Below are 12,404 nucleotides of genomic sequence, written 5' to 3' on the forward strand. Positions count from 1 at the left end.
CTCTAGGAGGGCGGAGTAGCGCGCCTAATCGGTGCAAGGGGGGGCAGGCGCAGGGGGGCAAATGGAGCAGAAGAAGGTCAGAGTAAGGGTCAAGAGCGTACTATTTTTCCTTCGCAGAAATAACCACCTTATAAATAAATAATCGCACGCGTACTGTCTCCCGCTGGCTGGGCAACTCTGCCCTTGGAGATGCTGCCAGCGTGAGATAATCTCCATGCAGCTAATTATCTCGGCTGAATTAAGAGCGCCACGTCGACTAACGAAGAGGAATTTCATTTTGTCGTGCAGCTGGATTGGAATTCGCGACACTTCCGAAACTTGAAGGAAGACTAATCGAGCTATTACACTTCGCTCGAGCATTTGAAGCGTTTCGAGGTCCGGGTTATTGTGTGTTGCGGGACAATGGGAAAAATTCAAAGGACCGCGCCTTGAAACTTTGCCCAGGGGAAATAATCGCGGCGAGCCGCGTGGACGAATGCAACGCCAGAGATATCTACTTAAATGCTATCTCCGCCTCGCGTGTGGCCGTGATCGCAAGGATGAAACGAGGAAGATCTGCTTCGATGCCGAATGGCCTATGAAAGAAATGGAGGAGACAAAGTTTCTTTGCCACGAGAGATTTGAGGGAGGAGCAGTGAAGACTTGTGAAGAGTTACAGAAGAAGATAAAAATAATTTAAAGCCTTATAGTGATTTTTTCAATAGGTTTCGAGGTACAAACTTTGATATTAAGAGCATCGATAGTTGGAGTACAGAATAATTAGGTGCTGAAGATCATTGAAGGGTTCTTCCTCACTACAACACTTAATTAGCCCCTCTGCTTCAGCTGACGATCTAGAGAAGTGGAGTTGATTCTAGTATAATTTAGAGGAATTCTAAATGGACTATAAATTTAACTCTCACAGTACAATTTTACTTCCTATCTCACTACTTTAATAAAAAACTAAACAAGCTAATTTTTTTTGTTTTTCTTCTTACATTTTTAATTAGCGTTTCTAAAAAAGCTGCATTTCCTCGTTTCACAAGGAACGGTTCTCTGATTTTACGATACTTTTGACTGCTCTCAGCGCATAAATAAGAAACGCAAGGGAGGTCAGCTTAAATCGCTAAAACACGAAATAAAACGGGCAGAATCGGTCTTTTTATTTGTCTGGTGTGGCCAAGAACAGTGGCGCGAATCGAAGCGAGAACGTTTCAGGAAATAATGGTTTCGCGAAAATAAATGCCCGGGGAAACAAAGGGAGGTAGCTAGCGCTCCACGAAAATATCCCTTTTTCGCTTAGTTAGCCCCTTTCTCAAATATTTTCAAAGACTCGCTGCTGCACACCCGCTACGCACTACGTGGAATATACAATCAACACGGTTATTCCGAGAACAACGCGTTGAATTACACCTTTCATGATTCTTTACTCATATCATTAGTCGAAGGATTTTTAATTAAACAGAAAAGAATTTGTTTTATAAGAATAACGCCTACGATAAGGCAACAAGTTTTTCTGCCGTTATATTGTTAACGATGAACAAAAGTGGTTTCTTCCAAGGCTGTAAGCGGAACGAATATTTTACTTCGGAATCTGAAACGTAATGGTCTCGGAGAATATGTCAGCTTCCCTCCGAGGAGTAATACATTATTCGAAATAATTGGAGGGTCGCGTACTACAAAGAGATAACTGTTATCGTGGAAGCTGGCCGTGTTGCGCAAACTAAATATATGTTTAGCAAAAACTTTACAATAGCACACGTACAAAGCGTGCCTCTCGTTCTTGATATTTGCTCTTTTGACTACTCTCAGAACAATTAACTAAGGAAGCAGATTGTTTGCCTGGTGAAAATGAAGCAAGAAGTAATTTTGAGAGGTGAATTTGCGCGTTTAGAATTTCCTGGAGAAACGTACCCCCAGTTTTCGGAATTCTTCTTCATCAATTATTCATGGATTACATTTCACACACAGTGAGCTAATTCGAGAATTTGATTTAATAAAGAATATATTATTTGTCTCGAGATTAAACGCCTCACTAACTCCCATTCCTCTAGAAAGCGTCAGACTAAATGTAAGTGAAAATAGCTAAAGTATATCAAGTAATTCCTACTCCAACTATAGAGAAAAACCGCGATACAAAACCACCACAAAAACTTAGAAAAATCAACCTCACAGTCTCTAAGGGTAAAGTACAAATTATCCTCTTTAAGATAATAGATTTAATTAATTTCTCACTTCAAAGAACAACTCGACCAATTTTTCCCAGCTCGTTTAATCCTATTCGCTCTACGATTCCAAGTTATCTCCTAAGAACACCCAAATATAAAAAGCGCAAGTATTTCGAACCACTAAACTGAGCGTAGAAATGGTTCGTTTAGAAAGATCGTCGCTTCATCAGCAGTGAACAAACGTTTCCTTAATTGCTCGCCCGATTACTGCTCGCTTTCCGCTCTCGCAGCGATGCTCTTCACCTGTTCGCCCTTTCAGAAATTGGCGCGCGAAATGAACGGAAATTAGCAGGATTCCAGCACTCCTGGTTTTCGTGTGATTTTTCACGCCAGCCTGGCCCGTGGCCAAAGCAGAAGCGATGCTTCAGAGGCGATTAGCTGAGATCTTCTCCCTCGAATTATTACGCTCGACTATTTCCAGATGATTACAAATCCCTCTGATTATCACTTCTACCCCTATCGGACTCCGATCACCAGCGACACTGCTTTCTAATTAGTCCTCGGTAATTTTCTCGCGTTAAACGTGAGAATCGTCTCTATTCGAAAGCATCCGATCAGAGAGGACTGTCCCAGGGAGAGAATTTTAGCGTTCCACGTGCCACGAGAGCTCGTCGTGCCGCGGTTTAAGAGATTCACGCTCTGAACATGCCAGATCTGCCTGTCCCTTTGTTCCTGGGAATTTGGATGTAGAGTGCAGGTGGAGAAAAGGATGCTTCGCGTATTTTCCTGGCTTATGATCTTGTCCAGAGTACGATTCCAGTTCTAGATTATTTTCTGTGCGTGGTTAAATCTCTTATGCTTCAATATATTTTTAGATCAGAAAAACTGAGTAATTAATGTACTTGTCTTTGGCGTCAATTTGGGAAGGACATGACGTATGATGATGCAAGGTGACACAAGACATAATTCCATTGTAAATTACTCTTAGCTATTCTAGATTATTCCTAGATTAACCCTTAACCCTTTCTTCAGAAATTCATCTCATATCGCTGATGGATCGTCGTCGATAATCTACTCCAAAGGGAACTTCTGAGAAAGAAAGTACCTGCTTCGTAGAATTTATGCAGCGTGCATATTTCCCAGAAAACTCAAGATTTCCTTCGCCTCGAAACTTCGACCGCCTCCTTGCGTCCAGCAGAAAAGTGAAACAGAACGCGTAGAAGCTGGTCTCCTTTGATTATAAAATCGAACGCTCGCTGAATCGAGGAGTGGGCGAGAGAAGCTTTCCCGCGAGAAAGCTCGCCAAAGTGGATGGACCTTTGCGAGAGAGCTTCGTCGAAGGAATTTCGTCGCGAGGGTAAAGCTGATTTCGCGAGGCGAGCTTGTAAGCTGCTTTGCCTGACGATCACGACAGTGGCTGTTCATATTTCAGAATCATTATCGACGCGCGTTTGTGCCAGTCGATACTCGATGGGGCGTTTCTGCGTATCTAGCTGATTAACGTGGCGAATGCTCGAGCAAACGAGCCGTAACAAACGTGCCACGCGAGGCCACTTCGGTTCTCTTGCAACTCGAATCTAATTGCGAGCCCTCGATGAAGATTCTTGTTTCGTACTCGTCTCTCTGCCTTTGCTACTCACCGTCCTTTGTACAATTCTCTGTTCTTCGGTACAGGGAGGCTTCGCCCGATTCCACTACGTACCCCCCTGGAAGCTTGCTGCGCCAATCGAAGCGAATTCGATTTCTGGCGACCTGTGAGATTGGACGGGGATACTTTTGGCAAGTTCGGCTGGAATTGGATTCTAGTCGAGTCGTAGTAAATTTTCCTCTGTTCTCGGAGTAAGAAATATGTAATTCCAGAGTTGAAGCGCTTCGATTTGCTTCATTCTAGTTTCTGGTTCCTATTCTTCTTCTTGAATCTACTGTCTTCTCTTCAGATCTTGCGTGGTAACAGATCATCGACACTTTGCGCAACAATGGTGTCTTAGATTCTTGGGTTCTCCTCCTTTACCAGCTCCATTATTATTCTCACTCTTTTTTAAATCTTCTAATTACCTCATTTTGTGTCATGCAAAGTCTTCTGTGAATTCTTCTTTTTTAAAGAATATGGATAAATAGCGAGGTGCTATATTTGCTCAGGAATCAATTGCACGATGTTTGCGCAAATTACCGCCACACCATGGGAAGTGAGTGTATTAGTGGTATAGTGTGGGTTTGGTATAAGGGATCGTTATCCTGACGGTAGATAACGATGTACACTCGTCTTCCATGGTTTCCCCGTGGCGGTGATGCGCCACCCGACAATCCATCAGCTGTGGAACATTATCAGCCATCGTGTCACCTACGATAACAACCCAGTCGTTATAGTTTCATCCTGCCGCGGGGGGAACTGACATCATAAATTCTTCTAATAACCGGCTATTATTGACACCTCGTGCGCTGCGATAAAAATTACTTCCCCTCGTGTTTCAGCGGAACGATTAATTCTCGGTATCAAGAGCTGAGAAAATCTCACCTTAGGATATTTTATACGTCATACACTTTGCTCTGTTTAAGTCTCCGTGTGTTGAGGCGAAGTCAGGTTGATTCTAATTTTTATAGTCACCGATCCACTATTCGATCCACTTTTCAATCTTAAAAGTTCAATCTTGAATTACACTGTCTTTTAGAAGAATCAACTTGAAGCTGAAGTCCCCTTTTGATATCCAATTTTTAAGAAGCTTGAATAATAGAGAGTGTAGAGGCTCTACTTTAGAGCTCTAGTGTTTTTAAGGTTCATCTACTGTCACAGTTGTCTCTTCTCATTTCTCCTGCAGGATTCACACCAAGGCAAGCCTCTCTGATCTGCTTTGTCAAGATTATAAAACCCTCCTCCACTTTCCTTGTTCCAAGATTCCATCGTTTAAAATTCTCTCTTTTCCAACAAAATCCAGCGAGTTTCTAAGGCTAACACGTGAAATACTCCACAAGCAACAAGAATCAGCCTTTTTCAACCTGACAGTGACATTTTTCGCAAACAATAGACAGCTCGTTCGGGTGGCATGCCAGAAGTTAAACGAATTTCAGACAAACGAGGGGCGTTTGTATGCGTCCACGTCGATTCGAGGATGAAACTGACAACGACACACATGCCCTCGTGCAGACAAACACACACGTACACGACCGAATATGATATAAACTCGCAGTAACTCACACCTGCTCGCGGGAACCCGAACGTATTCCCACCGTAATAGCCACAGGAATAGTTTGGGATTTTATGGAACGCTTGTTTCCACAGTACGTACTAAAGTGTGCCCAGTTGTGTGGATGTGTACAGATTCGAATTACCCTACACACTGAGAGATCGTCATGAAGGATGATATTCCATGGGACACAGTCTACTGTCACACAGATCCAATTCTGACCAGTGACTGTGTCCTTTACGGTTGCCAACTTTTACATCCACTCTGACGATCGTCTCGCTTGGTCCAATTCTCGATGGCCAATCTATAGAGGGGCCAATCTGTACGCAGCTGTTTGCATTACAATCATAACTACTGTTAATCTACTTCGTTTTGCATCCAGCTTTCGAGCGCTCTCGTGTTTCAGGACTGGCTGACGCAACACTCGCTTTGATGGGGTAGTTATTCAGTTCTGTTTGTAATTCTACGTCAGAATTCTCTTTTTTAAAGCTCCATTGGTGTTAAATACATCTCTTGCGGATCGCTAACGATTTAGCCACTTTTGATTCTCCATGCGTAAAATTTCGCCGACTGCGATTTCAATTTTTCCCTTGACTGATTTTTGAAAATCGTCATTTTCTGCGTTCAGCGTCGCAGGAACAAGCTTTTCTATAATATTCGGGAACGGCGGGGCTGATTAATACGCCGAGGGACGCGAATTAAAATGATTATCCAGTGCTTCGAAAATGTTTACGACGACGATTTGTCGTTATTGTTCCCGCTGTTCCATTTCCGCGCGCATTTCAGACGCGGTAAATTGCGGAAAAATGTGGATCGGAGGTGCATTATTCTGCGTGTCGGTGGAAATTCGCGGCTCGAGTAATTTCGACGAACGGAGAGGAAAAAACAGCTATGTGATTGCATCGGATTTTAGAAATTGCAGCTTTCTGCTCAAGATTCTGCTCTCGTGAGATAACAAAAGATTTGATGTGCAATTTTGCGAAATAAGAGAACTTTTAAGAGAAGAAAACAGCTGGAAAATAAAAAAAAAAGTAACGACCTTTCTTTTGAATTATTTTCATGATAAAAAATTCATTGTGTCTAAAAATATGGCTAAGGCAATAAAAAAAAATTAAACACAATGATATTTATACTCGATTCGAAAATAAATTGATGGATATTGTTATTATTTTCAACTGTATATCTTCTCTTCACGTTTTAATATCTGCCCGCACAGGATGAAGCGAATTCTCGCGCGTCAATTTTGTTTTCCGTTTCAAGCGTAATTTCATTTCGATCTTTCGGCTAATCGTCAAAGATAGATTTCATTGCATCGATAATCCCTTGGGCGATTCTACGACTGCGGGGATTACGCGGGCGTTTAAATATTCGTGGGATGGAATCCAATTGGAGGATCGGTGGATTAAATTTTGGTGAGCGGATCGCTACTCTGATCGCGGATGAATTCGAGGGAATTTTGGCTGAACTTACGCCATCTGGATGATATTTCGGCGCGCCGCTGGGCGTTGTGTTCGATCCGCAGAATTCGGTGAGAACATCCTGTAGCTTTCGCGTGGAATCTGAAACACCATAGATTTAATGTTGACCTATGATATCTAGCTTAGAAAATAATATAAAGAAAAATACGTGGAAAAGATAAGTTGATTGTGCATGCAGGATATTCGAAGGCATATTTCAGACACAGCGAAATCAGTAGAATAAGTCTCGAGCCAGACATATTTCAGGCACAGTGAAATCAGTAGAATATGTCTGGAGTCAGACTTACCTCACTCTTAACTCTACAATATCTACATCAAACAATTAAAGTCACATTTCATGGCCACTGATGCTCTAATAAAAACAATTACTATACAAAGTATTATCCCTCTCAAAACGTCACTGACCAATGCCCGTTCTGAAATCAGAAAATCCAGCCTCGCCCAACAAGCCACTCCACGAATCACCTAAGGAACTCGAGTGAACGAGTGTCAACAACGCCAGGACCATCGCAATATCGTTGGCAGCGATTAAAGGCGACGTCAGACCGATATCGGTTTGCTCAGACTGCGAGACGGGTCGGGCGCAAGAGACTCGAGACACAAAAAGGCACGGTTTCGCGTCAGTTTATTGGCCGTGGCTGTCCATAAGGAAGAAAATGTCCCGAGCGGCCGATCGATCTCGGGACGTCTGGGATTCAGCTGTTTGCAGAGGAAACAACGCCGTGGAATCGACTAATAATAGGAGACCATTGGTCTAATCTACCCCAGCGAACGTCATAATGCACTTAACAGGCTGGATATTTTCGGACGGCGACTATTTTCGGCGGACGATCGACGGGAGAAAACGACGATGATGGATCGCGTTCCGACGGACGCGTGATTAACCCTCGGAAATTCGCGTTTCCCGGACGAAAATCGGCTCCTAATCGACACGGCGGTGCGGGATGGGAAATTGCCAGTGGCTGCGGCTGAAAATGAAAAATCAAGGGGGATATTGAAACGCGTGAGCGATTTCCCTCCCTTCTTTGGACAGTTTCAGCGCTGCATGAGTTCAATTGATGACCATGGTCAATGGCTCGTTAATTTTTTTGGAAATTGGTTCTTGCTGCCGTAAGTAATTAATTACTTGCAGTTGAAGCTCGTTTTTAAAGAGATAATTAGTGGAACAGGTCTTTTACGAGTGCGTTCAATTAGACATAAAAGAATTTTAGCAAATGAACTGAAATATTATGAAGTTCTTGTAGACTGAAGTATTCGCTACCATAGAGCTTTTTATAGTAGTAATTTCGGTATACTATTCTCGTTATAACATGAACATCAGATGAGTCGAGGAGAAGTGCAGTAGAATTAGTCAGACATGGTCAGACACTAGGAAAAGAGACGTTCCTCTTCTTTTCTAAAACAGTTTGAAACTAAACCTTATTGCTACGAGATTATGAGAAGTCTCAATATATAAAATTCTGTCCAGACTATTAATGACACATCTAAGATAAGGTAGTACCCCAGGGGAGCTTACGTAAGAAACTCACAATCTCGAAATTTGGAATTTATCTCGAGGCCAGGCGAGACTCGTTACGGTCGGAATAAATTCCACTTCCTCTCAGACGATGTCGCTCGAATTTCCATAATTCCATAAACAATGAACGCGACGTACTATGACTACTATGACTTTGCGTCGAGATCTCTAAAGGCTATCCTATTAGCCGCATTGTTCATTCGAATCATTAGAAAAGGGGACAGTGAAAAGTGATCCTCTAATGGAAGATCGAGGGACTGGTCCATCGCGAGGCACGTACCAGACGAAAGATTCTCAAGTAAAATTTTCCGGTTTCAAGATCACAGGGACGCGATACATCACGCAATATCGTTAGGAAACTATGCGAAAGTTCTATCGTGTCGCTGCTCGCGAGCACCACAATCGTTCGTTAAGACTTGGAAATCTTATTTCCTGTCGGGATGATGAATGAATGCTTCTAGTATTCTCTATACTCAGCTCGAGCTATTAATCCTCCGCTAGGAGTTGTTTCGTAGCTATCTCGCGTAAATGGATAAAACGTTAATTAGGAACCTCGAGACTATAAGAAACTATATGAAATTTGTACTAAATAACGCTGATGATTAGAGATTCTTTCTCAGAAGGCATCTTTCATCTTTTTCATACCCTAAATGTCTTCGAGAGTGATGGACTTTGCCCTGAAAGTGGAGTGCTCTTTTTCAGACTCGAGATGAATAGGATTTTTATGTCTGGGAATTGAAAGCTGTTTTCCTGAGTTTTCTTAAGAAAAGGGACATCGAAAAATCAAGTCAGAGATCAATTGAGGTTGACTAATGCTTTCTACGTGTAGTCATTTTAGGAAATGACTGGGCCCTGCATTAATCTATGCTCCAGTGGAATAGGGGCATTCGAGTGGCCATCTTCTACTGCAATTGAGAGCAGATAGGTTCGCACCTGAGGGAAAACTTTTCTCAGCTTTGACTGCAGGACTGTCTAAACGATATTGCTTTCCAGATCTCGCATTCCAAACAATAGAATCAGATGCGAACGACTGCTCCCAATGTGCTTGCAAATACTTAAATCTTTCTACGCCTTGCTTTTCCCTTTTGAGTGTCAACTAGCGTGAGAATCTCTGACCAGGGGACGCTTCGCTTTTTACTTACAAGCTGCCAAGTCCTGGAGCTGTTCAAATTCCGCTGGTGATAGCTTATCCCAGTGAAAGGCCATCCTTACTTCTGGTCTTTGTCTCCCACAGGACGAACGCCTGGTCGCTGAATGCTGAATCCCGTCACCTGTAGATGGGAAGATATTGCTGGATTAGGAAAAGCTCTTCGATCCTCTTCCTCCTCATAGCGATACATGTGCACGCGCATGAGAATACGAAGAATATCAATAGCTATCAATTGATTTCGAACTTTACACGGTTCTTGAAATCTGGAGTACAGTTGTCCAATAGAAACTTAAGGACAAGGACTAGGTAAAACAAAAGTTATTGTACTTTTCTACAACCCCTTCTTTAAATAAATCTTGCAACTGAACCCTTCCTTGCTTCACTTATCAAACCATCTGTTTAACACGTCTAATTTCCACGTTTCAATTTTACGAAATTCGAAAGTGCTCAGCATCAAACTTAGCAACTCAATTTCAAACAGTTCCGAGATCGTTAATTGATTTTCCCCCATTAAACACTCCCAGCCAGCTAAATGGAAGATCTTACGAAACCGAGAGGAAAATTTTTAATGGACATACATACGTATCGGTGAGCCGCGATATTGCCACCCCTCGTTCTCCTTCGCCAGCAACTTTTAACTTTTTTATCTCGCTCCCTAGGAATCGGAGTAATTTTTAAAAGTTTTTCCAACGAATGATAATACTGACCGATATCGTTTCCTATGGGTAACCCGACGAACTTCGAGTTACTGTTATCATACGATAATTTAGTGAACTGGCCTTTTTCAGATTCCTCTTTTTTATTTTTAAAATTGCTGAATAGCGTGCCAAGGAGAGGAGAAAATTACAGATTTCAGAATGTTCTATTGAAATTTATTCAAAATTTTTTAAACAAAAGCTAATGAAAACTTCACCCTTCTAATTTTTTATCTGCTATAGCCATCATTTTTATTTTAAACTACATTCTGCACTTCTACCCATAAGAACTCAATTATTATTATCTCTGTGCATTTTGGAGTCCCGAGAACTTAAGTACGATTAAAAAACTGAGCCAGACGAAAATGCTGCGAGTGCAATATTGCTACGACCAAGGGAGGGAGGCGAACGATCGTCAAACTCGCGGAAGAAATTCTGTAGGAATACGTCCTCGACGGGATGTCGTTCTTAAGTAAGGCTTGGCAATATATCATGCAAATAATGGCGAGATGGCAAAGTATGTGGACATATTCCATCGATCGTCATGCTGTCGAGGCTCGTGCGCGTATCGCGCCTCGAAATGGAACGCTCGATCGCACCCCTCCCCTATTAATTACGTTCCCGGAACGCGACTACGATATCGCATAATGCCTGGACGCCGAAGGAAGTTACAGGAGTAACGACAGATAATTCTAATTGAATTCGTGTTTCTATTTCTAGATAAATAGATTGAATTATATCGGGAGCAAGAAAGAGAGAGACGGGGCGCTTTTATCCGTGGAAAAGGCTCTCGCTGAAAGGAGCCTCGTTGCTGATCCAGCAAAGGGTTCGGATCGCAGATACGCGGCGTTCACAAAGCTCGAACAGCTTTTATTCGCTAATGGAGTAACTCCCTTAGAACTAGAACTGCGCGGGCGTAATTAAAAGCTCGCGAAAAAGCGATTCGGACAACGCGTGGCTGCGATTTCGATGCGATTAGAGATCGAAGCGACGCGGTTTAACTGTATTAAACCCTTGCAGAGTCGTACAATTTTGTCTTAGTACAGACGAAACAGTAGAAATAAGAAGTACGTGAACCTCGACGTTTGCGCGTATTTCCTTTCAAATCAGGTGCAATAATCGAGGCTCCCCTATACCAAGTAATAACTTGGCGTCACCAAAGAACACGTATAACAAGATTTCATAAGTGAAAGCTGGCCCTTTTTACAGTCAAAAAATTCTTTTTTCACCAGCGAAGGGAGTTCGTCAGGTAGCGACAATTTGTTAAATTAACAGAATAATTAATTTAACCCAGATACCAGGTTCCATGTTTGAACGCGTCATTCCGTGCACAATGCAGTCGTCAGGGCGTTATTAACTAATTGTAATTATGCTGTCGTGTAAATTAAGACTCAGATTCCTGTTACACAACGCGTAACGTAACATTTCAGTTTGTGTTAATTTCGTGGATGAAATTCTCCGATTCAGGGATTCCACTTCGAGCATTCCAATCGTAATATTCGTAGCTAACATTTTCAGAATAACTTTTACTGTGGTAAATTCTCCTGGGATTGTTGAGTAAAAAGGAAGGGAATGAACTCAATTTTCGGCAATTTACGAGGCAGGCTAATCATAGAATTAAGCAGATCCACGAATTGGAAGACAAACGATCGTGCTAGTACGCCCCCTAAATAAACGCACCTCGGAAAGTTCAATTTAATTAGTGTTTCTCTTAATGGAACATCGTTCTCTGGTAGAAAGTGAACTAATTATCCTGCGTGCACCGTAGACGCCTCAAATATTTAAATTGCACAGGCTAAGTGCTACCCAAACGTGCAACTCGTCGGTTCAAATATCGTTACACATTCATGCGCCAAGGGACGCTAATTTCCCTAACCGATTTAAGGAGAAACGACGATATTCTCATTCGACGTAGCGAGCCGCCAAGATGGCTCGATGGTTTCTGATACAGCGTAGTCGTAGATCTTGCCGAGAAAATTTCTAAAGCTAGGGGAATCTCGTTTCGTACACAAGAGACTGATGAAGTGTAATTAATCGACCTAATGAAGCCGCGACGACACGTAAGGGGTTGCATGCGAGGGCGTACTAAAAAAGTTATCGATCCTTGGGTCTTTGTGTTACGTCATGGATCCTTATCAGAGAGACATCTGCGTAAATTGGCTTCTACGGGCCGCTTAATAGCCTTCGCGTTCAAATTACCATATCGTTGGGACGTAATCCTTGTATGGGGGTTCTA

General features: G+C 42.4%; 1 protein-coding gene across 2 annotated transcripts in view; it reads right to left on the minus strand.

Moving 5' to 3' along the window:
- Positions 1–12,404, minus strand: part of Dgk (diacyl glycerol kinase 1) — a 68,009-nt gene that overhangs the window by 30,051 nt on the left and 25,554 nt on the right. For both annotated transcript variants that reach the window (XM_076388944.1, XM_076388943.1), the window contains exons 2-3: positions 9,466–9,594; positions 6,800–6,888 (exon numbers count right to left, since the gene is read on the minus strand). In XM_076388944.1, the coding sequence (XP_076245059.1) occupies positions 6,800–6,888; positions 9,466–9,529 (153 nt within the window). In that variant the 5' untranslated portion in view covers positions 9,530–9,594. The remainder of the gene's footprint in view (positions 1–6,799; positions 6,889–9,465; positions 9,595–12,404) is intronic.

This window comes from Calliopsis andreniformis, chromosome 12, assembly GCF_051401765.1.
Source record: "Calliopsis andreniformis isolate RMS-2024a chromosome 12, iyCalAndr_principal, whole genome shotgun sequence".
Taxonomy (NCBI): domain Eukaryota; kingdom Metazoa; phylum Arthropoda; class Insecta; order Hymenoptera; family Andrenidae; genus Calliopsis; species Calliopsis andreniformis.